The sequence below is a fragment of the Protopterus annectens genome, chromosome 7.part1 (assembly GCF_019279795.1).
Source record: "Protopterus annectens isolate FY-2018-M chromosome 7.part1, PAN1.0, whole genome shotgun sequence".
NCBI lineage: Eukaryota > Metazoa > Chordata > Ceratodontiformes > Protopteridae > Protopterus > Protopterus annectens.
Genome location: NC_056740.1, coordinates 256,062,193 through 256,089,367, shown reverse-complemented (window position 1 = coordinate 256,089,367; position 27,175 = coordinate 256,062,193). Strand labels below are relative to the sequence as shown.

Here is a 27,175-nt window from a genome sequence, read left to right as displayed (position 1 = left end):
GCGCATGTGTGATCTTGTGGATCCTCGTCTCTGATAAACAACTGACCATGACTGTCTACTTACTCAGCCTGGTGAGGGGGCATCAGTGTGCTTCACAACAGAGTCATCAATAACTAGTATATTGGGTTTTGTGGCAGTTTGCCTTAAGGACTTTGAGGTTCAGAGTTTGTGAAATGTGGATGTGTGTGTCCTGGGGAGTACTGTCTGTAGAGTATTTGGGAGGTTGCTGAGAACAGTGTATGGAAGGCCTTTGAGATTTGGGTAGATTGCATTTAAGAGCATCAGCACGTATGACTATGTGTCCGATCCAAAGTATAGTGTGTGTGTGTTACTGGCAACCTGCTTGGAGATATCAGTGTTTGTATGCGAAAGCTTTGCCTTCAAAGATATAATGTAATTATATGCCTCATATACTGTGTCAATCTGCTTAAGAATAAGGTGGTTGTACATAAACATCAGGCAACTGCTAAATTGTCTCAAGATGCTCACTTACTCCAGGCTGGCTACAGAGACAGTATGAAAGTGCACATCCTTGCCTGTAGATCCTATTTTTGTGATCTATGAGAAGTGCATTTGGGATTTAGAGTTGTTGGGTTGGGAGCAGAGGTCTAGAAAGTACAGTTGTGTACACTTACCATAAATGTATATGTTTGAGTGTATTCACTGTTGCAGTCATTACATTTGGGTTATCTGCTTGCAGTAGCCCTCAGTCGGACTGATTAACAAAGTCTTGGGTCCTGCTTTGGTTGCTGCCCTTCTTCCATGATGTCAGGTCCTCAAGGGTATAAAACATGCAGCCAACGCCATTATATCAGTTTTTCTTGCTCCATATGTCAGGTGCCCCCCTAATGGGAAGCAATTAAATCTATAATACAAGGATATACCTACAACAAAAAAGCAAATACACCAAAAAGCTTTTTGAGCATAGTAAGTGAGATTAGAGGTATAGCCAAAAGAAGAAAGGGGGCTGGAGTGAGGGAAACCAGGACTGCAACAGTGAATACACTCTAACATCTACATTTATGGCAAGTGTACACAACTGTACTATGTTCGTGTTTCATTGTTGCAGTCATTACATTTGGGTAGATTCCCAAAGCTAAGGTTGGGAGGAGGAATTTAAATAGAATTAGGACCAGCTATAAGGCCCTGCAAGACTGGAGTGGCAAAACCAGCTCTGGATTTAGAGAAAATTGGCAAATGATAATGCTTGGTGAAAGTATGTACAGAACTCCAGGTAGCAGCTTCTAGGATGTCCCTTGTAGGGACGCCCCTGAGAAAGGCTGTAGAGGTAGATGCAGCCCTGGTTGAATGGGGTCTCATGCCCTGTGGGATAGGTTTTCCATGGTGCTTATAGCAGAAATGAATGCAGTGGCTTATCCCATTTTGAAATGGTTTGCTTTGAAATAGCTTTCCCCTCTGTCCCTGCAGCAAATGCCACCAGCAATTGTTCAGATTTCCTTTGAGGTTTAGTCCTGTCCAAGTAGAATCTCAGTTGTCTGTGCACATCCAAGGAGTGCAGTATCCGTTCCCCTTTGTTCTGTGGGTTAGGAAAGAAGGTAGTCAAATGAATGGACTGATTAAGAGCCACACTGGATACCACCTTGGGCATGAAGGAGGGATTAGTTCTGAGGGACACCCTGTCCACGTGAAAGATGATGAAAGGTTCCACTGCCATAAGGGCCTGTAACTCTGAAACCCTTTCTTGCAGAAGTGACTGCTAAAAGGAAAGCTGTTTTCGAGGAAAGGAATTGTAAATCTGCAGTAGCAGCTGGCTCGAAAGGAGGAAGACTGAGTTTCTCCAAGACAAAGTTAAGGTCCCAGGCTGGAGTTGGAGCTCTCCTCAGTGGCTTTAAATTTTTGGCCCCTCTGAGGAACTGCTTGAGCAGTGGGTGAGAGAACAGGGGAGGGCTCTGTGCTATAATGAGCTGAAATGGCTGAGGCATGAATTTTGATGGGGGAAAAGAACAAGCCCTTATGACGCATCTCAGTCAAATATTGTAGAATCTGAGGTAAATTGGGCACTGCTGTGCTAATCTCTTGAGATTGGTTCCAAGTACAAAATCTTTTCCATTTTGCAGCATAAGATTTTCTAGCACTAGGCCTCCTAGCCTCTAAAATGATATCCATCACTGATCTATTGAGGGGTGGGGTAAAGTAGAGATTAGGCAATTAGCCAGGCTGCTAGGTTCAGGGGTTGCAGCTGAGGGTGCAGAATCTGGTTCTCCTGCTGAGACAACATGGAAGACGTCTGAGGCAGGTGCCATGGTGCCAAGCGTGACACACTGCGCAGGAGGGGGTACCAGTGTTGGCGTGGCCAGTCTGGTGCAATTAAAATCATCCTTGGCTTGTCCTGTTTGATCTTTAGTAGTACCTTGGAGAGCAGAGGAGAAAAGGCATAATCTGAAGGTTTTAATAGCTGAAGGAGAGAGCATCCACTTTCCAAGCTAGATTATGGGGAATCCTTGTGCAAAATTTGTCCAATTGATGGTTCTGGGGGGAGGCAAACAGGTCTATATCTGGGCTCCCCCATTTGCTTGTCAACATGTTGAAAATCCTTGGCTCCAGTTTCCACTCGTGTGGGTCCGTGAGGTTTCTGCTTAGTCCATCTGCCAGTGTATTTAGTTTTCCTGGCAGGAATTGAGCTTGTAGATCCACTTAGTAGCTCAAGGCTGTTTTCCACGGCTAGTCTGCAGAGGGGGTAAGAGTGTGTACCCCCCTTGCTTGTTTATGTACCACATGACCGTGATGCTGGCCATCTTTACCATTAGTTGTCCTGGAAGAATGCGGTCCTTGAAGGCTGTCAGAGCATTCTGTACAACTAACATTTCCTTTTGATATGTGTAGGTGCATTTGACTTGGGTTCCATTTGCCCTGAATTCACTTCCCTGCCAGTAAGCCCCCCATGCATAGTCTGATGCGTCTGTTAAGGTTTGGGTGGCAGGGGGTAGTGTGAATGGTAGTCCCTTGTTTTGGTGGCAGGCCTCTGCCCACCAAAGGAACTCTAGGCATAGACAAGGTATGATAGGAATCGCAGCTTCTAGATCCTGTGAATGTTGACACCATAGGCTTTTGAGATACCATTGCAGTTTCCTCATATGCAGCCTTGCATATGGAATTAGACGAATGCAGGCGACCATGAATCCCAAGACATGCAGTATTTGCCTTGCAGATAACTGGGTTTTTGTGGCCACTTGTTTGAAGTAGATTGTCAAATGAGTCAGTTTCTCTGGCGTAAGGAAAGCCATCTGGGAAGCTGTATTCAAGCTTGCTTCCCAGGAATATAATTTGTTGGCAGGGTACCAGGTGTGATTTCTTTTCATTTATGGTGTACCCCAGACAAGTCAATACCCTTTGAACAAAGGCCAGATTCAAAAGTATGTCCTGGCTTTCTGCCTGAATTAGACAATCGTCCAAGTATGGATATATTTGAATATTTCTTTGCCTGCAGAATGCAATGACTGGAGATAGGCACTTTGTGAATACCCTGGGCGCAGTAGATAAGCCAAAGGGCAGAGCAGAGAACTGATGGTGCATGTCGCCCGCTTTGAAGCGTAAGTATCTTCTGCAAAACTCCCCGATAGGGATGTGCAGGTATGCTTCTTTTAAAGTCTAGTGTTGCCAACCATGCATCTTTGCCTAGCATAGGAAGCAGCTGGTGAAGAGTCAGCATCTTGAATTTTGGAATCACCAGTAAGGTATTTAGAGTAGAAAGGTCCAGGATAGGATGTCATGTATTGCCTTTTCTGGGTACCAGAAAAAGTCTCTAATAGAAACCTTGCCCCTTTCTCCTCTTCTGGTACCAACTGAATAGCCCCCATGCTTAAGAGAGAGAGTACTTGATTTTGGGCCTCCGCCCACTGATTTGGGGGTAGATCTGGCCACCCGCTTGGTGTTGGTAAGGTGTGGAAGTGAAATCTGTATCCTTGGGACACTATATTTAAAACCCATTTGTCCTGGGTAATGAGTTCCCAGTTTTTGGCCTGAAGACCAATCTTTCCGTCTAAAGGAGCATTCAGTTGGGAAGTGCTTGAAAGTTTTAAAAGCAAGTCATTGAGACAGTTTTCCATGGGGGGAGTCTTACTACTCCCTGATTTGGGTGCAGAAACCCCCCACTGCTTAGTCTTGTGTGTCCCCTGGGACTGAAACCTGGGGTTTCTTCTGTGTCTGGGTTTGGCTTGAGAAGACCTGGAAGGGGCTGAAAAGGACCAATTCTTAGAGGGCCAGTGCCTACTAAAATCTAGGAGGCTGAACTTGTAAGAAATCTTTAACAGTTTGCATAGATTTAGCTTTATCTTCCATCTTTTTAAGAACTTCCTCAGCCTTGTTGCCAAACAGGCGGTCCTGATTTAAGGGAGCATCCAACAATTTAGCTTTAACATGATCAGGCAAAGATTGCTCCTCAAGCCAAGCATGCCTTCTGAGCACAGACCCAGTAACAGCAGCCCTGCAAGAGGCCTCTAATGAATCAAATCCACATTGCAAAGTATGTTTTCCAACCTGTTCAGCAGAATGAATTAAATCCTGTAATTCTTTATTTTCCACACAGTCAGGAATCAACATTATTTTCTGTTTAAGCAATCTAATAACATGTTGCTGATACTTTAACATATGAAACTGGCAGTTTAAATCCCTAATGACCACGGTTGCAGAAGTGTAAACCTTCTTACCCCCATCTATCCAGCTCCATGGAGTCTCTATCAGAAGAGGTAGGATTTTTTAGCAGTAGAAGCCTTAATGCCCTTGGGTCCCTGTGAAATAGTCTCTGGATCCACAATAGGATTTTTTAAAAAGGAACTTGTGCGAATCAGGAACCCTGTAATATCGGTCAGGTTTTCTGGGAGGAGGCAAAGAATCAGGTGCCAAACTAGATTCCGAAAAAGAATCAACAATGTCTAGTAAAGGAGGAATAGCTAAAAGGCCTATGCTGAGGCAAGAGTAAGAAATCCCTAAGCCTCTTTTTTTGAATCAGAAAAATCCTGGCTTTCCCAGTGGAAATGTTCCCCTTAGAATATGTAAGGTTTCACCAAAAGAAAAGTCCTCTGGAGGGGAAGCGGAGGGAATAGAGTCCTCTGCATCAGAATCCTCATAAGTAGAGGAGGGCAAATCCAGATCAGAAAAATCAGAATCCTGGTCAAAAGATTCATAAACTACAGTCCTAGGTATCTTAAAAGGGGGAGGTTGGCTTCCCCTGATTAGAGTTATAAGATCTTCAGCCATTCTTATTTTTTTTAGGCATAGAGGCCTGAGCATGCAGCCTGAGCATTGTTTTTTTAGGCATGGTTCAAGATTTAGGCCTAAATGAAGGAGGTGTCTGTTTAATATGCAAGTCCGTAGGCCTGAATACACCCTCAGAAGCCGGTGCCTGCAAAGCGGCTCCAGACCCATCCAAGGTAGACATCTGTGGGGTTCCATAGTTGAAGCATCTCGTGGCATACCGGACTCTGAATAGGTCTCAGTAGAGGCCTGCGAATCAGAAGTAGTGGGTATCAGGGGCTGCAAAAGTGCCTCACTGAGTACCAGCGAACTGGCGACTGGCTTAGAAGCGTCGTCGGCAGTTTTGGACCTCATTGGCTGGTGTATTTATCTTTGTGTTTTTTCGAAATCCCAGTAGTTGGATGGCTAACCAACAACATTTCTGGATAATTAAACCGAGAACTGAAATATTTAGAGGCAAAAATATACCAGACGACAAATAGTGCGCTGATTAAATAAAGCACAAAACCAGCAGCAAGGTACGTCGTGGTCAGGGCCTAGGCAAGGGATACAGTATGAATGAAAATCTTTATGAGGTATTTGCTTTCCACAAGTAATGCAATTATTAACTTTTACTGACATCGGTAAGGAGCAAGAAAAAGTTTCCCCAATGGGGTACTTCGCTTTAGTTGAAGACTTCGGTTCTGAAACTTGAAAATGAAAATTTTAGGAGTCGGCCGACCGGCACTTGCGAACTGCTTCTGCTTCGGGCACCACACGGCAAGAAAGACTGATGTAATGGTGTCGGCTGCATGTTTTATACCCCTGACGTCATGGAAGAAGGGACAGCACCCGACGCAGGACCCAACACTTTGTTAATCAGGCCGACTGAGGGCTACTGCAAGCAGATAACCAAAATGTAATGCTGCAACAGTGAAACACGAAGAACACCTGATCTAAAACACACTTGGGGTAATGCTTCTCAGTGGCCACACTAGCTGCTCTACACTCGGCTAGATACCTGAGAAAATAACAGAAGAGGTTTTATATGGACAACTCCTGGTGCCTGCTTTTATACAGAGCACTGCAAACCGCTGTTGCACAGCTCAGTACAGGTTATGGATGATTAGTTATACAGGAATTCAGTCAGTAAACAGTAAAAATGCAGTATAAGTTTACATACAAGTTTCAGATCCTGCAGCAATTCACAAATGTCTCACTATTGGGAATGATACTACAAGACTAAGGTTTCCAGACTACGCAAAATGCAAATAGAAAAAAAATACAGTAGAAATGTAATAAAATAATGTTTTGATCATGCAGCAATTTACAATGTTCTCATGATTGTGGGTGACACTACAATACCAAACCAAGTAAAATGAAAGCAGAAACAATGTAGAAGAAATCGAATAAAGAGGCTCAGATTCAGCAGCAGTTCACAATTCTCTCACTATTGTGAGTTATACTATAAGACTAAAGCCCCCAGACCAAGCAAAATATAAACGGTAAAAAGTACTAGAAATGAAATAAATGAGGCTCAGACCCTGCAGTAACTCAATTCTTCCATTACTTTGAGGGGCGCTACAAGTCTAAGGTGCTAGACCAAGTTAAAAATGCAAACAGTTGACTTTTGGTTAAAACAAGGAAAATGCAGAAAAAAACACATAATTCAGATAGACACTGAATAATCAGTGTGCACCAGTTGAAACTGGAAACTCTAGCTTAAAGAGTCTAATGGGAGTGCTTCATCAGTCTGAGCTATTAGTGTCCAGTAGAAACAGCACTAAGAAGGGCTTGCAAACTTTTATTTACAGTAAGGGGTGGGCAGCTAAAAAGGCTCCAAAAGTCAATTCAGTCACACAGCAGTTTTAAACTCAGACCTGTTGTAGCTGAAGAGGAATGTAATACCTTAGATAAGAAAACTGTTTCTCAGCTACTCCCACTAATTAGCTATATCTAATTCCTATTCAGTCAGTAAATGCAAAAGGAATGCTTGTTAACTGATCCTAGCCAATGTTTTTAAGACTTCATGAACAAACTCTGCAGTAAAAAGAGTTTGAAATACAAATAATATAACAGCACCAAAATCAAAAAGTAGTGGAAACATCCAAACCTTAAATGTAGAAAATGCAAACATCAATGCAGTCAAACAGCAGTTTTAAACTCAGGGCTCTTAAGCCTTGTTCCTCTCTCTCTCCTATTTCCCCAGGCCAGTTCCAACAGATAAACACCAAACTCAGATTGTCTAATTCAGAGTCAGAGAGTTAAACCCTCTAGGACAATGGAGCTGCCCTTAAAACCCTGCATTTTTGATAAAGATTAGGGTTTTCAAGTTGTGTGTAGGTATGAAAGGATACAACTTTACACAGTTGCTGTGCAGTGAATTAGAGAACATAATGGCGCCAAATAAAGGTAACCCTTTTCACCAATGTTATGAAGACTTGCTTTTACAACCACAATAAAAATAACCAACAACTCAAGAGGAGACTGACATCGAAGGACTGTACCTGCTACTTTTAATCAACAGATACTTAAACAAGATTTTTTTAAATTAATACACAATATGTACAATGAATAAGACTATTTCAATTAAAGTGAACTGTAACAGAACAAGTATCAATTAGCAGATGGTACGGATATATAATAAAATAACCAAATTATGGAATTAAGCACAATATATAATGAGATGTACAGTTTCAAACGCTTCTGAATGTGTAGCAGAACATAAATATTCCTTTACTAAAGAAAGTTGAAAGAATTAAAATAAAATAACTTCTACCACATTTTTACACTTCTCTCCTAAAATTCAAAGGCCTGATTAGTTCAAAATAAGGTTAGAAAATGTTACTGATTTTGTGGACAATACAGTCTCCTCATCTTTGTTATGATGTTTAAGGAAATTTACAAGAAACTCAGCAGTGTTCTAGCAAATATTTTTGTTCATATCCAAACAATGACCATTAATCGCTTGATTCTTAAAAATAAACTAAACCTAAAATGTCAGCTTTAACTGTCTTAAACAGAAACCAAGTTGACCATTTAACCTTCAGAAGGAAAGAATGTGAAGGCTCACATCTTATATGGGAAATGCGCAGGTAAACGTGTTTGCAAAAAGCCTCACCTTGCAACTGTTATTTTGGGAACTCCACACCACCAAGTCAGGAAGTCCACCACGACAGTGTCGAAGATCTTTAGCTAGTCGACCACATACTCCACTCAGAAATGGCCCACCTAAGCAGCATACCAGGTTCTAGAAATACATTTTACTGTTATTTCAGAGTTGAAATTACCAGACAAAATAGCCATAAACCTGCAGACAATTAAATGTTTTAATAAAAAAGCAAACAGAATAATTTGATAATGTTTCAAACATTAACAAGCATCAAGAAAAATGAAACAAATACAGATAGAAAATGGAAAGGCTGGAAGAGGCTTTATATCAAGAAAATACCAAAGTTTAAAAAGGCAGGAAAAAAGTTTAATTAATCATTGCACTACAGATATGTAGGTGCCTCCTGTAAGTAATCTCTCGAATTTTACCCACCAGTAATCGCGTTTACAAAAGTCTCTCTCAGAAATATTGAATGCCTTCAACAGTACTGACAGGGCATGCTAGATAAGGGTGTAAAGGAGGCAGACCCTTTGGCTCCTTGCCAATAGCTCCTGCAAGGCAATGATAGAAACCAGAACAAGAAAAAGAAAACCATTTCAGTCAGAGATCACCTCAAAACTATAACCAATTAAAGAACAGGTAGTTGATACATATATAACTTTTGCAACAGTCTTGAGAGATGTGTTTTAAGTAAATAAGAACTAGATGTGAGTAATAACTTTACTGGTAATCTTCTTGACAGAGGCTTTCTGCAGTGGGTACAACCTTCAGATGCACCATAATGTCCCTCCCCCTTCTCTTGCAGCCACTTCTGAAATCTTGAGTGCCACACTCCGTGTCTGCTGTCTCTTGATAGGCTTGTAAACTGCATCCCTGTGCCATGTGCAGAGGTTTATAATTACAAGGTCCCCAATTCTGCACTCCCATTCAAACTGGGGTTCCATAGGTACACAGGTGGTACTAGGATATATGCCCTTATGAGTCATTTTAAGCCTAGCCAAACTTTCCATCCCAAAGGTAAGAGTTAAACCCAATACCATGTGTCTAAGAGGTAAACACCTTAAACCATTATGCCAATCCCCAAATGTCAGGAAGTAAGGAACTGTGAACTTGAAGGTTCTTCCAGCAAACCCTACTGTCAATACTTTGCACCTAGAATGTCAAAACACAAAACAAGCAGAAAGAGGGAATAATGCACCCATTTCAGAAGGCTATCTAAAAAAAATCAAGTGATGTATAAGTACTACGATGTCTTATCTAGAGTGGATGTCAGCAGAATGGGAAGAATCTCAATCATAGTCATGAAAGGAGGGACAGAAAGCTTCCCTGAAGGACAACGCAGCTAAAGGATGTGCTGCTTCTGAACTGGAAGGTCATAATATGGTGCTGCATAAAGGTGCACACTAATGACCAGGTGAATACGGCACAGACATCCATCGCAGAAAGACTGCAGAAACACATATTAAATGTAGCTACAAGTCAGTGGAATATCTTGTTACCATACTGTTCAAAGGCTTATTAGCCCTTTACCCTATCCAGTTGTAGAATCCCAAATGTTTTACAGCACTATAAGCAAGTAGAGTAGCAAATCCCACAATATAGAATATTTTCCAGTTTATACAGGTCCTTGCTGTTTCTCACTTCCTTGGAGTAATGATGCATTTGCAGAGCTCAGTGACCTTGATGCAATCTGCAAATCCTTTACAAACTCTCTACAAGGACATTACTAAAACCTGCTCAAAAAAGGCTCCAGGACAGATCACCGAAGCAATTCTCTGGTCACCATCTCCACCACCACTTCCTCGTACTAAACTCCATTTGTCATGACACTCTCAAATCACGCAATGAGTTCCAGACACTTTTACACAGATAATAGCATAAAATTTACATTTACTTGAGCCTGCTGGAGTGAAGAAAAACGCTCCCAGCAAATTAGAGCAGCAGCCCTGCCTTCCTGGCTACTCCATACATCGGCAACGAGTTGCTGTAAAACCTCAGGGGAAGCTTCCTGCAGGAGTTTCAATCTTTCTTCTATTGCAGCTCGTCGATTCTCATAGAAGGTATCAGTGTAGAGGTCCAGAGGGAATGCCTAAAGAAAGACATTAAATTTGAAACAAATTAAATAACACTTTCACAGTACTGAAACAGATTAATAACAATTTTGTATTGTCTAAAACCAAAATCCCAACTGCTGAGTAAGAGCGCAGAGTAAAACAAATAGGATACAAAGCAAAGGAAAATCCTGGCTGCCACAGCTTCCGAACTACCTTTAAAGAACTGCTAAGTGCTTTCACAGTGTACAATACTGCTTCATTAGACTATAGTAAAAGTAATAAAGCAAACTTTTAAATACAAGGCAACCAATCAAATAGAGACATTAAAATCACATGACAATTTAAAAAGCATCCAAGCAATAATTATGTCACCTCAATATGCACCAATAAAATGCCTTACACTGCCAAGCCCCAAACTCAGTGTTGTAACGGGCGTGACTTTAAAATAGGTTTTAAATATACCCTGTTATTTAAACCTGGTTCTACAAATGCTTTTAATAGTAAAATCCACCTTTGTTCAGCACATTCAGATTTGTTCTTTATGTCACCTTCCCTACTGGTTTCATAAATAATTGCCAGTACAAAAACCTTAAACATATGATGTGAATCATGGTTTTGAAAATGTTTCACTAAAGCATTAATCTCTCTTCCTTTAGACATATCATTCAGATGTTCCAAGATCGGTTTGTCTTACCTATGTAAAATGCATTACATGATGAAGATCCTGCATAATAAACATTCTTAATTCTACAATTAGCAAAAAAATCTAAAGCGATCTCAGTACCAGTAACATTATGTACATAATTACAGGACAAAATACAACTGCATGCAGAGCATACCACATCTGAACACCCCCTTATGCTGTGAATGTATTTTTATTTTAGAATTTGAATGTCTATAACACAGTTGTTGTTTTAAGGAACAGTTATTTCTAAAGCTAAATCTAGGTTGAATGTCAATAATCTTCCAAATATCTGGATCAGCCAACAAGATTGACCAATGTTTCCTGAAAACATCACCTACAATATTAACAATTTAAAAATGTATGAACAGGTCTGTTCCTAACTGTATCAACTGTTCTCACTACAGAGGACTGACCCACCTCTGTGCTTCTGGAAAAATAGGGTCGCCCCCTTTCATCCCTAGTTCTTAACATTTCATCAATACACAAATCTATTTCTCTAGCACTATAGCCCCTGTCCAGAAACTCAGTTTTTAATCTAGAAAAAACTGAATGAAGTTCATCATCATGAAGTCTCACAGCTCTAAAATAATTGCCCTCATCACATTCTTGCTAACCTAGGCAGGATGCATACTTGATCTATGTAATAAAGTATTTCTTTTAACGTATTTTCTATACATCCTAGTACACAAGAGACTTAATTCTTTCTTGTGAACTTGAACATCAAGAAAGTCTATAGTTTCACTGGACACCTTAGATGTAAACCTTAAAAAATTGGTGGTTCCATCTAGCATCCAAACAAAATCATTTAATTCTTCCTCTGCACCACCCCGAATCATAAAGATATCATCCACAAAACATTTGTAAAAGTAGATGAGATGCACAAAAAAGAAGTTATGTACTCACCATAACGTTCCATCTGAGTAGTTACACATTTTTCTGCAACCTGTGGGTATTTGCATCCATATCGGATCTGAGTCAGCAACTTTTCAAGCATCTGTTCCAAGCTCCTCCCCTTACCCATAACCCATCACCATCTCCTACCTTCCCTCAGATCAAGTTTGCCACTACTCAAAGTAATCAGCAACTCAACTTACAATAATCCATGAGCAGGTTCAGGGGAAGGAGGGTGGGAAGGGTCCAGAAACTACTCAGATGGAACGTTATGGTGAGTACATAACTTCTTTATCTGAAGTAAACAACTTCATTTTATCTGCAACGTGTGGGACAGAGTCCACAGCTACTCAACCACCTGGGAGGCCCTCATGGAAGGATATTCCTGAGCACCGCAGAGCCAAAGGATGCTCTCCCTCTGGAGATCAAATCCAACTTATGAAAAATTAAGGTATGTGACCTTGCCCAAGTTGTTGCCGCACAAATGCGACCGTAGACCAAAAGGCAGCAGAAGTCGCCATAGATCTGGTAGAGGGAGCTTTAATAGGACCAGGTGGAGACAGACCTTTGTCTTTGTAAATTTGCAAAATACATAATGAAATCCATCTAGCTAAGGAAACCGTGGAGATGGCTTAACCCAAAAAAGGGTTAAGAAAAGAATAAAAAATAACTGGTCAGACTTACGAAAGGGCTTCATCCTGTGTAAATAAAAACGAAGTTGCCTATGAACATCTAGTAAATGCAGTTTATATTCACCCTTGTTCTGAAAATTTGAAAAGAAAACAGACAGTTTAATTGTTTGAGTGATATTTGACTCAGAAGCCACTTTTGGTAAGAAAGAAGGGTTTGTGTGGAGAGAAACCCTGTCCTTATGGAAGATCAAGTAAGGGGGGCATGGCAGAGCCTGAATCTCAGAAACCCTCCTAGCCAATGTAATGGCCACTAGGACAGCTGTCTTCCAGGATAACAACTTCAAACCTACTGATGCTGCAGGTTCGAAGGGAGGAGCGACTATAGCCTGTAAAACCAAGGTAAGGTCCCATGGAGGAACAGAGTCCTTAACTGGAGGACGCAAAAGAAAGGGGCCTTTAAGTAAAGCCTTACACAGTCTAGAAAAGGCCAGAGCATTCATGTTCTCACTGATGTGGAAATTCGAAATAGCTGCCAGTTTCACTTTCAAAGTGGAGGAACTAGCCCCTTGCTGAAAAATGTTGGCTAAGAAATCCAAGACTGCAGGAACAGGGGCTGTAAAAGGAACCAGGTCCCTCTGAGAAGCCCAAATAGCGAATAGTTTCCATTTACTGCAGTAAATCTTCCTAGTGGAGGCCTTATGAGATGCCACCAGAATAGTTTTTAACTGAAGATAAAAGACCGGGAAGTCCTGGCAATCAAGGGAACTGGAGCAACCAAGCCATCAGCTTGAGGCTGTCCAGGTTGGGTGGACAAGCACCCGAGGAAAAAGAAATGAAATCCGGGCTGGGATCCAGAACCCACGGAGGAGCTAGAACATGAGACCAGAGGAAGGGGAACCACACTTGACGAGGACAGAATGGGGCAATGAGGATCACTATGCACTCCAGTCGGCAAGCTTTCTGAAGAAACTTCAGAATGAGTGGTAAAGGGGGGATAACCATACAGTAACCCGGGAGGCCAAGCATGGACCAGAGCATCTCTGGGGGGATCCCCTGGTGAGGGGATCAAAGTATACAACTTGTTGCATTTTGCGATGAAAGGAGATGCGAAGAGATCGCAGCAAGGCTGACCCCATGCAAGGAAGATCTCCTCAGTTATCAACTTATCAACTGCTTCCGAGACCACTCATATGGCATGTCTGCTAAAATGTTGGAGCATCCCGGGATGTGCGTTGCAATCAGAAACCGACTGGTGGAGATCATCCACTCCCACACTCCCATGGCCTCGCGACACACAGGATAAAATCTGGTTCCTCCCTGTTTGTTGATGTACCAGATCACAGACATATCTGACTGAATTGCAATAGTCACCGGAGGAAGAAAGTACAGTTGTAGATGTTAGAGTGTATTCACCATTGCAGTCATTACATTTGGGGTAATCCTGCTGGCAAGTTGCCCTCAGTTGGCCTGAATTCCAAAGTCCTGGGTCGGCTGTCGTCGCCCCTTCTCTGATGTCAGGTCATCAGGGGTATAAAAGAAGCAGCAGAGGCCATTTTCTTTAGTTTTTCTTGCCCCAGATGTCAGGTGCCCCCTAAAAGGGTAGGCAAAATTTATGTCTATATATAAAATTACATGCAGCAATATGAACTTTACCTTCATACACAAGCAAATACACCACACAGGTTGTATAAATCAGAGAAGGAAAGATAGGTTCCATCAGAAGAAAAGGGGGAATGCGGGTGGGTAACCTGGACTGCAACAGTGAATACACTCGAATATCTACATTTCTGGTAAGTATACACAACTGTACTATGTTCTTCATGTTTCACAGTTGCAGACATTACATTTGGGTAGATTCCCAAAGCTATGAGGCTGGAGCTAAACAGCAGTAGGAGTGGCTATAAGACCCTGCAGAACTGCAGTGGCAAAGCCTGCCCTGGATTTACAGTAGAGTGGCAAATGATTGTGCTTTGTAAAGGTGTGCACTGAACTCCCAGTAGCTGCCTCTAAAATGTCCTTGGTTGGTACTCCCCTGAGAAAGGCTGCTGAAGTGGCTGCAGCTCTGGTGGAATGTGACCTAATGCCCTTAGGCACTGTCTTGCCATGGTATAAGTAGCAGAAATGAATGCAGTGGCCTATCCACTTTGAAATAGTCTGCTTTGAGATGGCCTTTCCTTGTGATCCTGCAGCATAAGCCACTAGTAATTGCTCTTTCTGAAAACTTTGGTTGTGTCCAAGTAGAATCTAAGCTGTCTGTGTACGTCCAAAGAATGTAGAATTCTTTCCCCCTTGTTCTGTGGATTTGGATAGAAAGTTGGCAGATGAATGGTTTGATTAAGAGCCACACTGGACACCACTTTAGGCATAAATGTTGGGTTTGTCCTCAGAGAGACCCTGTCCGGATAAAAAATGATAAAAGGTTCCACAGCCATGAGTGCCTGTAGCTCTGAAACTAGTCTTGCAGAAGTTATTGCTAGGAGCAGAGCTATTTTCCAAGATAAAAACTTTTGAGCCAGCTGCTACTGCGGATATAAAGGAGGCAGGGTGACTTTTTCCAAGACGTAGTTAAGGTCCCATGCAGGCATTGGTGATCTCCTTGGAGGCCTTAAATTTTTGGCTCCTCTAAGGTACTGTTTTAATAAGGGATGAGAAAATATTGGTGGCTCTGCATTGTAATGGGATGAAATGTCAGAGGCATGAGTTTTAATAGATGAGAAAGAGAGGCCTTTGTCCAGCATCTCAGTTAAGTATTGTAAAATCTGAGGAAGATTTGGCACAGTTGTATCTGTTCCTTATGCCTGGTTCCAAGCACAGAATCTCTTCCATTTTCCAACATAAGATTTTCTAGTACTAGGCCTTCTGGCTTCCAAAATGACATCCATCACAGCTTTGCCGACAGGTGTGTTTTGTATGACTACATTATTCGCCATGCTGCCAGGTTTAAAGTTCTGAGCTGGCTGTGCAGGATCTGATTGTTTTGCTTGGATAGTAGATGCGGTACTTGAAGTAAGGTCCAAGCTGGGCATTGAGACAAGCTCCTTAATATTGGGTACCAGTGCTGGCGAGGCCAGTCTGGTGCAATCAAAATCATCTTTGGCTTCTCCTGTCTGACCTTTAGGAGTACCTTGGGGAGGAGAGGCAGAGGGGGAAAGGCATATACTGATAGGTTTTTCCAGCTGAAGGATAGCGCGTCCACTTTCCATGCTTGTCTGTGATAAATCCTTGTGCAGAATCTCTTTAGCTGGTAGTTGTGAGAGGAGGCAAATAGATCTATGTCCGGTCATCCCCATATTCCCTTATCATGTGGAAGACTTGTAGATCCAGCTGCCACTCGTGGGGATCAACGAGGTTTCTGCTTAGTTCATCTGCCAGAGTATTTTTCCTTCCTGGCAGGAATTGTGCCAGCAGATGTACTTGGTAAGTCAATGCTGTGTCCCACAGAGTCATAGCTAGTCTGCAAAGGGGGTAAGAATGTGTGCCCTCCTGCTTGTTTATATACCACATGACCGCGGTGTTATCTGTCTTTATCAGTAGTTGTCCTGGATGAAGTAGGTCCTTGAAGGCTGTCAGGGCATTTTGAACAGTTAGCATCTCTTTTTGATTGATATATAGATGCATTTGGTTTGAGGTCCATGTTCCCTAAATGCATCTTCCTGCCATGTGGGCCCCCCACGCATAATCTGATTCATCCGTTGTTAGTTTCTGCCTAGCTGGGGGTAATGTGAATGGCTGTCCCTTGTTTTGGTGACATGCTTTTGCCCACCATTGAAACTCCTGTTGCAGGCAGAGAATGAGAGTAATTATGGTTTCCAGGCTGTGGCAATGTTGAGTCCAAACACTTTTTAGGTACCATTGAAGTTTCCTCATATGCAGTCTTGCATATGGAATTAATAGGATACAGGATGCCATGAAGACCAAAGCCAGCAGAATTTTTCTTGCAGATAACTGGGCCTTTGTTGCTAACATGTTGAAATAGGTAGTCAGATGCCTTTGTTTGTCTGGCGTGAGATAAGCCATCTGGGCAGTTGATTTAAGCTTGCACCCAGGAATATTCTCTCTTGAGAGGGTACTAGTTTTGATTTATTTTTGTTGACTGTGTACCCTAGGCATGTTAGAAGTTTTTTCACAAACGCCAGATGCTGTAAAAGGATGTCCTTGTTCTCTGCTTGAATTAGACAGTCGTCCAAGTAAGGGTATATTTGTATTCCTCTGTCTGCAGAATGCAATTACTGGTGCCAGGCACTTTGTAAAGAGCCTGGGAGCAGTAGATAAGCCAAAGGGCAGTGCAGAGAATTGGTAATGCATTGTGCCAGCCTTGAATCTGAGGTATCTTCTGCATATTTGTCTGATTGGGACATGCAGGTATGCCTCTTTTAGGTCTAAAGTTACAAGCCAAGTGTTCTTGCCCAGTATGGGCAGAAGCTGCTGCAAAGTCAACATTTTGAATTTTGGTATATCCAGGTATGTGTTCAGAATCGTTAGGTCCAGTACTGGCCTCCAGGCCTTGTCCTTTCTGGGCACTAAGAACAGTCAAGTAAAATCCTTGCCCCCCCCACTCTTGCTCTGGCACTTGTTGAATGGCCCTCATGTCCATGAGGGATGAGACTTGTCTTTGTGCCTCTACCCATTGATTTTTTGGCAGATCTGGCCAGCCGTTTGCCTTTGTCAGGGTATGGAAATGGAACTTGTAGCCTTGTGACACAATATTTAGAACCCACTTGTCCTGGGTTATAATGTTCCAATTTTGAGAAAAAAGTGCTAATTTTCCCCCTAAGGGTGCTGCCAGGTAATAAGTGCTTGGTGCAGGCAGGGGGAAGTCATTGGGGCTGTTTCCTGTAAGGTTGTGATTTGTCTTCTCTACTTTTGGAGGTAGACGCACCCCATTGCTTTGACCTGAATGAACCTTGCGCCTGGGATCTGCCTCTAGGGCGTCTGGGTCTGCACCTTTGAGGTCTGTCTGACACAGAAAAGGACCAAGTCTTTGTTGGCCAGTGTCTACTAAACCTAGGAGGCTGTACTTGTAAGAAATCTTTGACCGTTTGCATAGATTTAGCCTTGTCCTCCATTTTCTTTAACACCTCTTCTGCCTTAACACCAAACAAAGTATCATGCTGTAAAGGTGCATCTAATAATTTAACTTTAACATGATCAGGCAGATTTTGTTCCTTTAACCAAGCATGCCTTCTAATTACAGAACCTGTAACTGCGGCCCTGCAGGAGGCCTCTAAAGCATCAAAACCACATTGCAAAGTATGCCTTCCAACTTGGTCAGCTGCATGCAATATATCCTGCATTTCCTTGTTTTCTGCACATTCAGAGTTTAACAACATTTTCTGTTCAAGCAATGACAGAACATGTTGCTGATATTTGAGCATATGAAACTGACAGTTTAAGGCCCTTATAGCCAAGGTATCAGATGTGTAAAACTTTTTTCCCCATCTGTCCAGTGCCCTAGAATCCCTGTCAGAATGGGTAGGGTTTTTTTTGCAGCGGAAGCTTTAACTCCCTTGGGACCCTGAGAAATAGTTTCTGGGTCTGCAGCAGGGTTTTTAAAAAGGAATTTATGTGAGTCAGGAACCCTGTAATATCTGTCAGGCTTAACAGGAGCTGGAGGTAAGGAGTCAGGGGTAAGGCTAGACTCCGAAAACAAAATCTGCAATGTCTAACACAGGGGAGATGGCAAGAGGCTTGTGCAGAGGTAGTAGCAGGAAATCCCTGAGCCTCTTTTTAGATTCTGAAAATTCTTGCCTCTCCCAGTGGAAATGCTCCCTCATGGTATGTAAGGTTTCCCCAAAGGAATAGTCCTCAGGAGGAGAAGCTGAAGGTATAGATTCTTCAGCATCAGAATCCTCATAGGGGGGAAAAGAATATTCCTGATCAGAAGAGGAATCAGAAGAAATGGAAACCTGATCTGAAGATTCATAGTCTCTTGCCTAGGCCTCTTATCAGGAGGGGGGTGGGAACCCCTGATCAAGGTAATCAAGTCTTCGGCCATTTTGAGTATCTGTTTTTTGGGCATGGAGGCCTGTCCACATGGCTCTTGAGTTTGCTTCTTTGCCTTTGAAGTCTGTTTAGTGTATAGATGTTTGGGTCTGAATACACCCTCAGAAGCCGGTGCCTGCTCAGCGGCTCTGGACCCATCTGAAGGATTAGCGTCCAAGGCTTCAATACCTTGAGTTTCCAGCGGCATGGCCGACTCCACGTGGGAGTCTGTAGCGGCCTGCGACTCTAAAGTAGCGGACGTCAAGGGCTGCAAAAGCACCTCACTGAGAACCGGCGACTGGCTTAGGAGAAGCTTCGTTGTCAGTTTTGGGCTTCGGGTGTCTCTTTTTCTTTGCGTTTTTTGTGCACTCCGGTAGTCGGATGGCTTTCCGACATTTCTGGATAATTAAACCTGTGTCCAAAATAGTTCAAAGCAAAATCATACCGACGCTTAATAGTGCGTTGGTTAAATCTAGCACAAAACAGACAACCCAGAAAGTTATGATCGGGGCCTAGGCAAGGAATACAGTAAGAATGAAAGTCCTTATGAGGTATTTGCTTCCCACAAGAAATACAACTAACTTTTTCTGACATCGGTTCTGGAGTAAGAAAAAAGTTTCCCCAACGAGGTACTTCGCTTTATAAAAAACTTCGGATCTGAAATTCAAACTCGAAAATCTCAGGAGTCGGCCGACCGGCACTTGGGAACTGCTTCTGTTTCGGGCACCACGTGGCAAGAAAGACTAAAGAAAATGGCGTCGGCTGCTTCTTTTATACCCCTGACGACCTGACATCAGGGAAGGGGTGACGACAGCCAACGCAGGACCCAGGACTTTGGAATTCAGGCCAAATGAGGGCAACCTGCCAGCAAGATTACTCCAATTGTAATGACTGCAACAGTGAAACACGAAGATCAGCAGTATGGAAGTCTTGCAACGCTAAAAGCACTGCTCATCTCCAGAACATTGATGTGCAATCTGGTCTCGATCTGGGACCACATACCTTGGACCGTCCTCCCCAGATGATGCTCCCCCGAACCGAGCTGGTTGGCATCCGTGGTCACTGTGGCTTGGGCTGTGGGTGCAACAAATGTTTATCCCGCTAAGATCTCCGGTGATTGGAGCCACCAGAGGAGTGACACCCTGCAGGCTTTGCTGACTTGAATTGGATATTCCATGGGGAGATCTAGCCAAGACCACTGTACAGCTAGAGTCCATTGGAGAACATGCATGTGAAGACACGCACCGGGGAGGATAGAGATTGCTGCAGCCATAAAGCCCAGGGCTCTGAGAACGTCGCCCGCCTTCGGTAACCTGGGGCCAAGAACTACTGATATATGGGCCCGTAGACTCTGGATCCTATCCAGAGTTAGAAAGACTTTCAGTTGAAGGGTGTCCAGCTATGCCCCGAAAAAGTGCAAGATCTGCACTGGGTCTAAGAGGGATTTTGAAACACTGATGGTGATCCCTAGCCGGTCTGCAAGATGAAGGAAGGAGTCTCTGGTTTGGCGAAGAAGACACTTGGTGGAAGCAGCAAGGAGCCAATCGACTAGGTAAGGGAATACCTGAATTCCCTGAAGCCTCAGGTGAGCTGCTACGACTGCCATTACCTTGGTAAACACCCTGGGGGCTGTGGCAAGACCGAAGGGTAGGGCTCTGAACTGGAAATGATTCGCTCCCAGCCAGAAGCGACGGAATCTCCTGGAGCTTTTGAGAATCTTGATGTGATAGTAAGCATTCTGGAGGTCTATCGAGCACATCTAGTCGCATTCTCAAAAATAAGGTAGAATGGACTGTAGGGGGTGACCATCAGGAATTTCTGCTTGGCGACAGCCAGGTTTTAAGGTTGACAGGTCCAAATTAGGCCTGAGGTCCCCCGTCTTTTTTGGCACTAAAAAGAACCTGGAGTAAATGCCTGATCCAGACTGATGGGGGGGGGGGGGGGGGCAGTTCGATGGCTTGTTTGTGAAGCAGCTTGGAAATTTCTAGCACTGCAGTCTCCCTTTGAGCGGGTGGGACATCTGAGAGGCGCTTTTGTTGGACGGGAAAGATAAACAGGATGGTATAAGCCTCTGGAGGATGGTATAAGCCTCTGGATATTATTTAAAGCACCCAATGATCTGCAGTTATGGACTCCCAAGCCGTTGGGTGCAACAATGATAATCTTCCCCTGACTACCTCCAGAGTAGGACAGTCGGGCAGCCCCTCAGGGCTGCTGCATGGGCCTCTCCGAGATGGTCTCCCTAGACCCAAAGTTCCTCGGACCCCCTCTGCCTTTGGGGTGGTGACTGTCCTGTCCCCCTCTGCCTCTAGGGGATGAGTTGTCCTGAGAGTCCTAAGAAACAACAAGAAGTTATGTACTCACCATAACGTTCGATGTATGTAGTCCATCTCCCCTCATTCTTACCCATGGATTCGGAGCTGAATGTCGGCTCCGACTCAGCCAAACTTTTTTAGCTCGAAGTCTTTCCATTGGCTGGGCTAAGATGGTATCCCATGCTACACTGCTCTCTAACCCCAGATCTAGTTTGCTGCGAGCACCAGCACACATTCTCCATGCATAACACCACCTAAGGAAAGGAAGAACAAACCAAGAATGAAGGGAGCTCTGAAACCAGACCTAACCTCCAGATCCTCCAGGATGGGGGAAGGAGGGGGGGGGGGTAAGTAAGAATGTGAGGAAAGATGGACTACATACATGAAACGTTATGGTGAGTACATAACTTCTTGATGTTATGTAGTCCAATCTTGTCTACATTCTTACCCGTGGGACAGCATCCCCAGCACCTAAATCTTGGGAGGCTCAGTGGAAAATACTCTTGAGCACTGTGGAACCAAAGGAAGACCTGCCCCTAGATACCACATCTAACTTGTAATGAGTAACAAAGGTGTGGGGAAATGCCCAAGTAGCCGCAGCACAAATATCCATAGACAATCTGGACTGAAAAGCTAAAGATGTAGATACAGACCGAGCAGAGTGAGCCTTCACCCGGAATGGTAAATCTTTACCCCCTGAGGAATAAATGAAAGAAATACACCTGGAAATCTACCTGGACAACATGACTTTGGAAACAGGAGACCCAATTCTGTTTTCCGAAAATGAAAAACAACTGATCAGATTTTCTAAGGTCTTTCGTTCTGTGCAAATAAAAACGTAATTGCCTGTGTACATCCAATTGATGAAATTTGAATTCTGCCTTGTTTGAGAACTGGTGAAAAACACTGTCAAATCAATAGATTGATTAAGGTTACTGACTGACGCCACTTTGGGAAGAAAGGAGGGGTTCGATCCGAGAGAAACCCTGTCCTTATGAAAAATCAAATAAGGGGGTTTGATTGATAAAGCTTGAAGCTCCGAAACGCGTCTGGCTGACGTGATGGCTACTAAAAAGACAGTCTTCCAAGTTAAGAATTTTAAATCGCAAGTGGCTGCAGGCTCAAAGGGGGGTGAAGTAAGACCCTGTAGAACAAAGTTTAAGTCCCAAGGCATAACAGGTTCCGATACCGGAGGATGAAATAATGTGCCCTTCAGGAAAGCCTTACAGTGTCTATGTGCCATCAGGCTAGGCTCGTCTGCAACATGAAAGGTAGAAATCGCCGTCAATTGGACTTTAATGGTTGCTGCCGCTGAACCCTGGTTAAAGAGCATAGACAAGAACTCCAATAGAGACGAAATTGGTGCTATGCAAGGGTCAACCTTTTTGGCATGTGCCCAGATTGAAAACCTCTTCCATTTGCTGTAATAAATCTTCCTGGTCGAGGGTTTATGAGAGCAAGATAAAATATGAACCACCTCTGGCGAAAATTGATGAAGCCTAACTAATGACGGAAGTGAGGTAGCCAGGCTGTCAACTGGAGGGTCCGAAGAGAGGGATGGAGCTGCCCTGACGTGTGTGTCAGTAAGTCTGTTTGTGGATCCAGAATCCAAGGAGCGTCCATGAGATAGGGATGGAGAAAGGGGAACCAAATTTGATGAGGCCAGTGTGGGGCAATCAGAATCATTTTGCTTCCCAAGGATTGCGCTTTCTGAATAACCTCTGACAGCAAGGAGACCGGAGGGAAGGCATATAGTAGACCGGAGGGCCAATCGTGGACTAGAGCGTCCCTGAGTGACTCCCCCTGAGGGGGGATCAACGTGAAGTAGCTGCTGCATTTGGCATTGAGGGGGCTGGCAAAAAGGTCGCAGCAAGGCTGACCCTACCTGCAGAAGATCTGTTCTGCAACTTGACAGTTCAGGGATCACTCGTAAGGAATCAGAATAGCTCTTCTTAGCCTGTCTGCGATCACACTGCGATCACACTGGACTTCCCGGAATGTGCGGTGCCACCAGAAAACGTTGGGAAGACACTGCCCACTGCCACACTCGCATGGCCTCCCTGCAAAGGGAATAATACTTGGTTCCTCTCCGCTTGTTCAGATACCACACCACTGACATATTGTCCGAGTGGATTGCAAAAGTCCCGAGAGAAAGAAAATGAAGTGCTTGCAATGCTAGTAGCACAGCTCTCATCTCTAGGACATTGATATGCAGATGCATCTCGTGCTCTTGCCATGTGCCTTGGACTGCCCTGCCTAGATAATGCCCCCCCACCCCATCTGGGAGGCATCCGTGGTCACCGTGGCAACTGGGGGGCACAGGAACGAAGGGTTTTCCCGCATTCAGGTTGTCGGTGCGAAGCCACCAACTGAAATCCCATTTGCACCAGAGTAGAATAGGGTGAGAAAGTGGAAGACGTTGGAGACCACTGGGCAGAGAGTAGCCACTGAAGGAGCCTCATATGTAACCTTGCCAGAGGGACTAACAATCATAGCAGCCATTGTCCCCAACAGTTGGAGGACACATTTTGCCTTCACTCTTCTCAGAGGGAGCAAGGTGTAAACTTGTTGTTGTAGGACTCTGATTCTTTCCTGTGGTAGAAACGCCCGCATGAAGATGGTGTCTAGTTCGGCACCTATAAAAGTGACACGCTTTGAGGGCAACAAGGCAGATTTTTTCCAGTTCAATGTGATTCCCAACTGTTGACATAGGTTGATAGTAGTGTCCCTGGTCTAAAGTAGTAGATACCTGGTGGTGGCAGAAAGGAGCCGGTCATCCAGACACGGAAACACTTGGAATCCCTGACATCTCAAGTGAGCAGTCACCACTACCATGCATTTGGTAAACACCCTGGAGGGCTGTGGTGAGACCGAAGGGCAGGGCTCGAAACTGAAAATGACTGGCTCCCAGCCGGAAGCGTAGGTGACTTCTGGATGCCCTGTCCATCTTTATGTGGTAGTAAGCATCCTTGAGGTCAATGGAGCACATCCACACTTTTCCCAACAATGGGAGTATTAAACTGCAATGTGACCATTCGGAACTTGGACTTTTGCACATGGGTGTTCAATTGACTGAGAACCAATATGGGTCTCAGGTCTCCTGTCTTTTTCGGCACCAAAAAGAATCTGGAGTAAGTCCCTAATCCTATCTGGTCTGAGGGGACATGTTGGATGGCTCCTTTTTCTAGCAGATTTGAAACTTCTGAAGCTGCGTAATTCCTTTGACTGGGTGAAACATCCAGGATTTTGTTGATTGGAGGGGGATTTGATGAGAAGGGGATGACATCCTCTGGAAATTTGTAGAACCCATTGGTCCTGGGTGATGTCTTGCCAGGCCTCCGGGCATAACGAGATTCGACCCCCGACTGGCTCCGGAAACGCACAGTCGGGCCTACCATCAAGAGCGGTGGTAGGGAGAACCACGAAAAGGAATTGTTGTCTCCCGAGTTGCTGGGGCCTCCTCGGCCCCTAGGGTGGCATCTCCCTGAATAACTACCCCCTCCCCTGCCTCTGGAGGGGGGCTCACCTTGTGCACTGGGAAAAAACATTTTGCCACCCCTCTGGGCCAGTTTTTCCCTCCTGCTCGCACCTAGTGAGAGTGTCTTTCACCTTGGTTCTGAACAAAGAGGAACCATCAAAAGGGGCGGTGAATGAAGACTTGAAGGCCTCCGCAAAATGACAAAGGCACATCCAGGCCTGCCTCCTAAGAGCAACTCCTGAACTTGCTGCCCTACTCGCTCCCTCGGCTGCATAGGAGATTAGATTAGAGGAGTTTGCAATGGAATTGAGGGTAGACATCTGAGCGTTGACTGTCTGGGTTACCACCTCGGAAACGTTACCCATGAGAGTATCTCCAAGCTCCTTGAGGAGATCTGTCTGGAGCCGTATAAAGTGTGATAAGTAATTCAGTGACTGTAAGGTAAAGGTCGCTGAAGAAAACGTACACTTCCCATACCGGTCCATGGTCCTAGACTCCTTGTTAGGGGATGGACGGTAGAAGAAGTTTCGGCTAATTCCTTCTGGGTGCCAGCTGCCACCACCACGGCATCCATAGGGACTCCCTTGGACAGAAATTCCTTATCAGGAGGAGCAGACAAAAATTTATTGCGTCTCCTGGGGACTGGTTCCACAGAGTCAGGGGTTTCCCACACCCTTCGACAAACCAAATCCAGAAGCTCGAAGGGTGGAGATACCCAGGAGGTGGAGGGCTGAGCACCAAAGGCCTTCAGGAAGACAGACTCCTCCTCAGAGGGGGCTTTGGATTGCCAGTCACCTCTGTTTCAAAATCTCTAGGATGTCAGAGAAAGAAACATCCTCAGAGGATGTCTTAGGGGACCCCCTCCGATTTCTTGAGGTCAGTGTCTGATGTGAGATACTCATCCTGGGAATCTATGTGCTTCCTCTTGCATGTCTTTCTGGGTGGCTCCTCAGGCAAAAACTCTGAGGGGCCCTCAGAAATGTGGGGACCACTCATGGGGGCACCCTCAGGCCTTGGGACTCCACTGTCTAGAGATAGATAGTGATCAGAGACCTGCACCGGTATAGTAGGGGACAGAATGACAGACCCTCATGATGCCACTGACGACCTGGCCAGCGCACTCAGCATGGCCTCGAAGGCTGGTCCTCCTGAGTACAAAGAACGACCAGCCTCCGAAGCCATGACAGGAGTCAGACTTCCCCACGCCGAAGTGCTGAGAGGTGTCCCGAAGCCTCTCCCTCGGGTCAGACCGAAGAATCCTGAGTCCTGAGCCCCGTGGACAGCGCAGATGGGGTCGGAGCTGACGTCGGCAGCAATAAGCTAGGAGGGGCTGTCGGAACTGACCTAAGGACATCACACGGAGCTGAGCACTCCGGCGCCAAAAGCGGAGATGTGCTCGGAGGAGGAAGTATCTAAGCAGGTTGAGGGACCGGCTCTGGAGCCGACTGGGTCGGAGCTGAGAACAATTTTGCCAGAAGCGGTGACTGAAGGAGTCTCTGCACCACTATCGACGTCCACATTTGATATGGTCCTGGAAGATTTGGAGGATAGAGAAGGAGATAGAGACCTCCGCTCTGAAGGGGGACTTCGAGGAGGGGATACTGGCCTAATGCTAGGCGATCGGCTCCGAACAGGTTCCAAGAAGATTGGAGCCGAAGCAGGTTCCATAAAGTACAGTTTTGTACCTACCATAAATGTAGATGTCAGATAGATATGCAACTGCAGTCATAACATATGGGTTGTCCTGCCTCAGGCAGCCCTCGGTCGGCCGAATTCCAAAGTTTGGGTCCGGCGTCGGCTGGTGTCACCTCCTCTCCGACGTCACAACGGCTGGAGTATAAAGGCATCGGCCGACGCCATCTTCTTCAGTGTTTCTTGCCCCAGATGCCAGGTGCCCACCTAGGAAGGCTAAATTTGGTGAATGGATAAAAAATTCCAGACATGCACAACAGTAATAAACAGATACACCATAGGAGATACCCCCAGCTAACAGGAATAGGGGTAGGGACCCATAAAGAAAGTTGCAGAGGGGTAGGAGGGTGGGAAAATCCGACTGCAGTTGCATATCTATCGGACATCTACGTTTATGGTAGGTACAAAACTGTACTATGTCCTTCAAGAATGCAACTGCAGTCGTAACATATGGGTTGAATACCATAGCCAAGCTGGGGGTGGATGGAACTAAGAGAGGGATGGTGTAGCTAAAATGCCCTGCAGGACTGCCGAAGCAAAGCCTGCTCGGGATCTGGAGTATAAGGGCAGGTTGTAGTGCTTGGTAAATGTATGCACGGAGCTCCATGTAGCAGCCTCTAAAATGTCCTTTGTTGCCACTCCTCTTAGGAAAGCTGTGGATGTGGCTATAGCTCTGGTGGAATGTGGCCTAATATTGGCTGGCACACCTTTTCCATGGAAAGAATAGCAGAATCTGATGCAGTGTCCAATCCATTTTAAAATTGTTTGTTTGGCGATTGCTTTTCCTTGTATTCCAGCAGCATAGGCTACAAACAGTTGGTCAGACTTTCTGGTGGCCTTAGTTCTGTCCAAGTAGTAGCATAGTTGCCTGTGTATGTCCAAAGTATGCAGCAGTTTTTCCCCCCTATTTTGAGGATTGGGGAAGAAAGTAGGCAGGTGAATAGCTTGATTTAGAGACACCCTGGAAATAACTTTTGGCATGAATGTAGGATTGGTTCTTAGAGAAACTCTGTCCTGATGAAAAATGAGGAAGGGAGGCACTGCCATGAGTGCCTGTATCTCCGAGACTCTTCTTGCAGATGTGACTGCCAATAGAAAGACCGTTTTCCATGATAGAAATTGCATTTCTGAAGTTGCTGCT

The 27,175-nt window shown here is 44.6% G+C and overlaps 1 protein-coding gene across 1 annotated transcript in view; it reads right to left on the bottom strand.

Annotated features, from left to right (window-relative positions):
• FAN1 (FANCD2 and FANCI associated nuclease 1) overlaps positions 1 to 27,175 on the bottom strand; it is a 571,422-nt gene that overhangs the window by 30,993 nt on the left and 513,254 nt on the right. Inside the window, exons 10-11 of the mRNA XM_044078482.1 lie at positions 10,200 to 10,394; positions 8,315 to 8,443 (exon numbers count right to left, since the gene is read on the bottom strand). Coding sequence (XP_043934417.1) covers positions 8,315 to 8,443; positions 10,200 to 10,394 — 324 coding nt within the window. The remainder of the gene's footprint in view (positions 1 to 8,314; positions 8,444 to 10,199; positions 10,395 to 27,175) is intronic.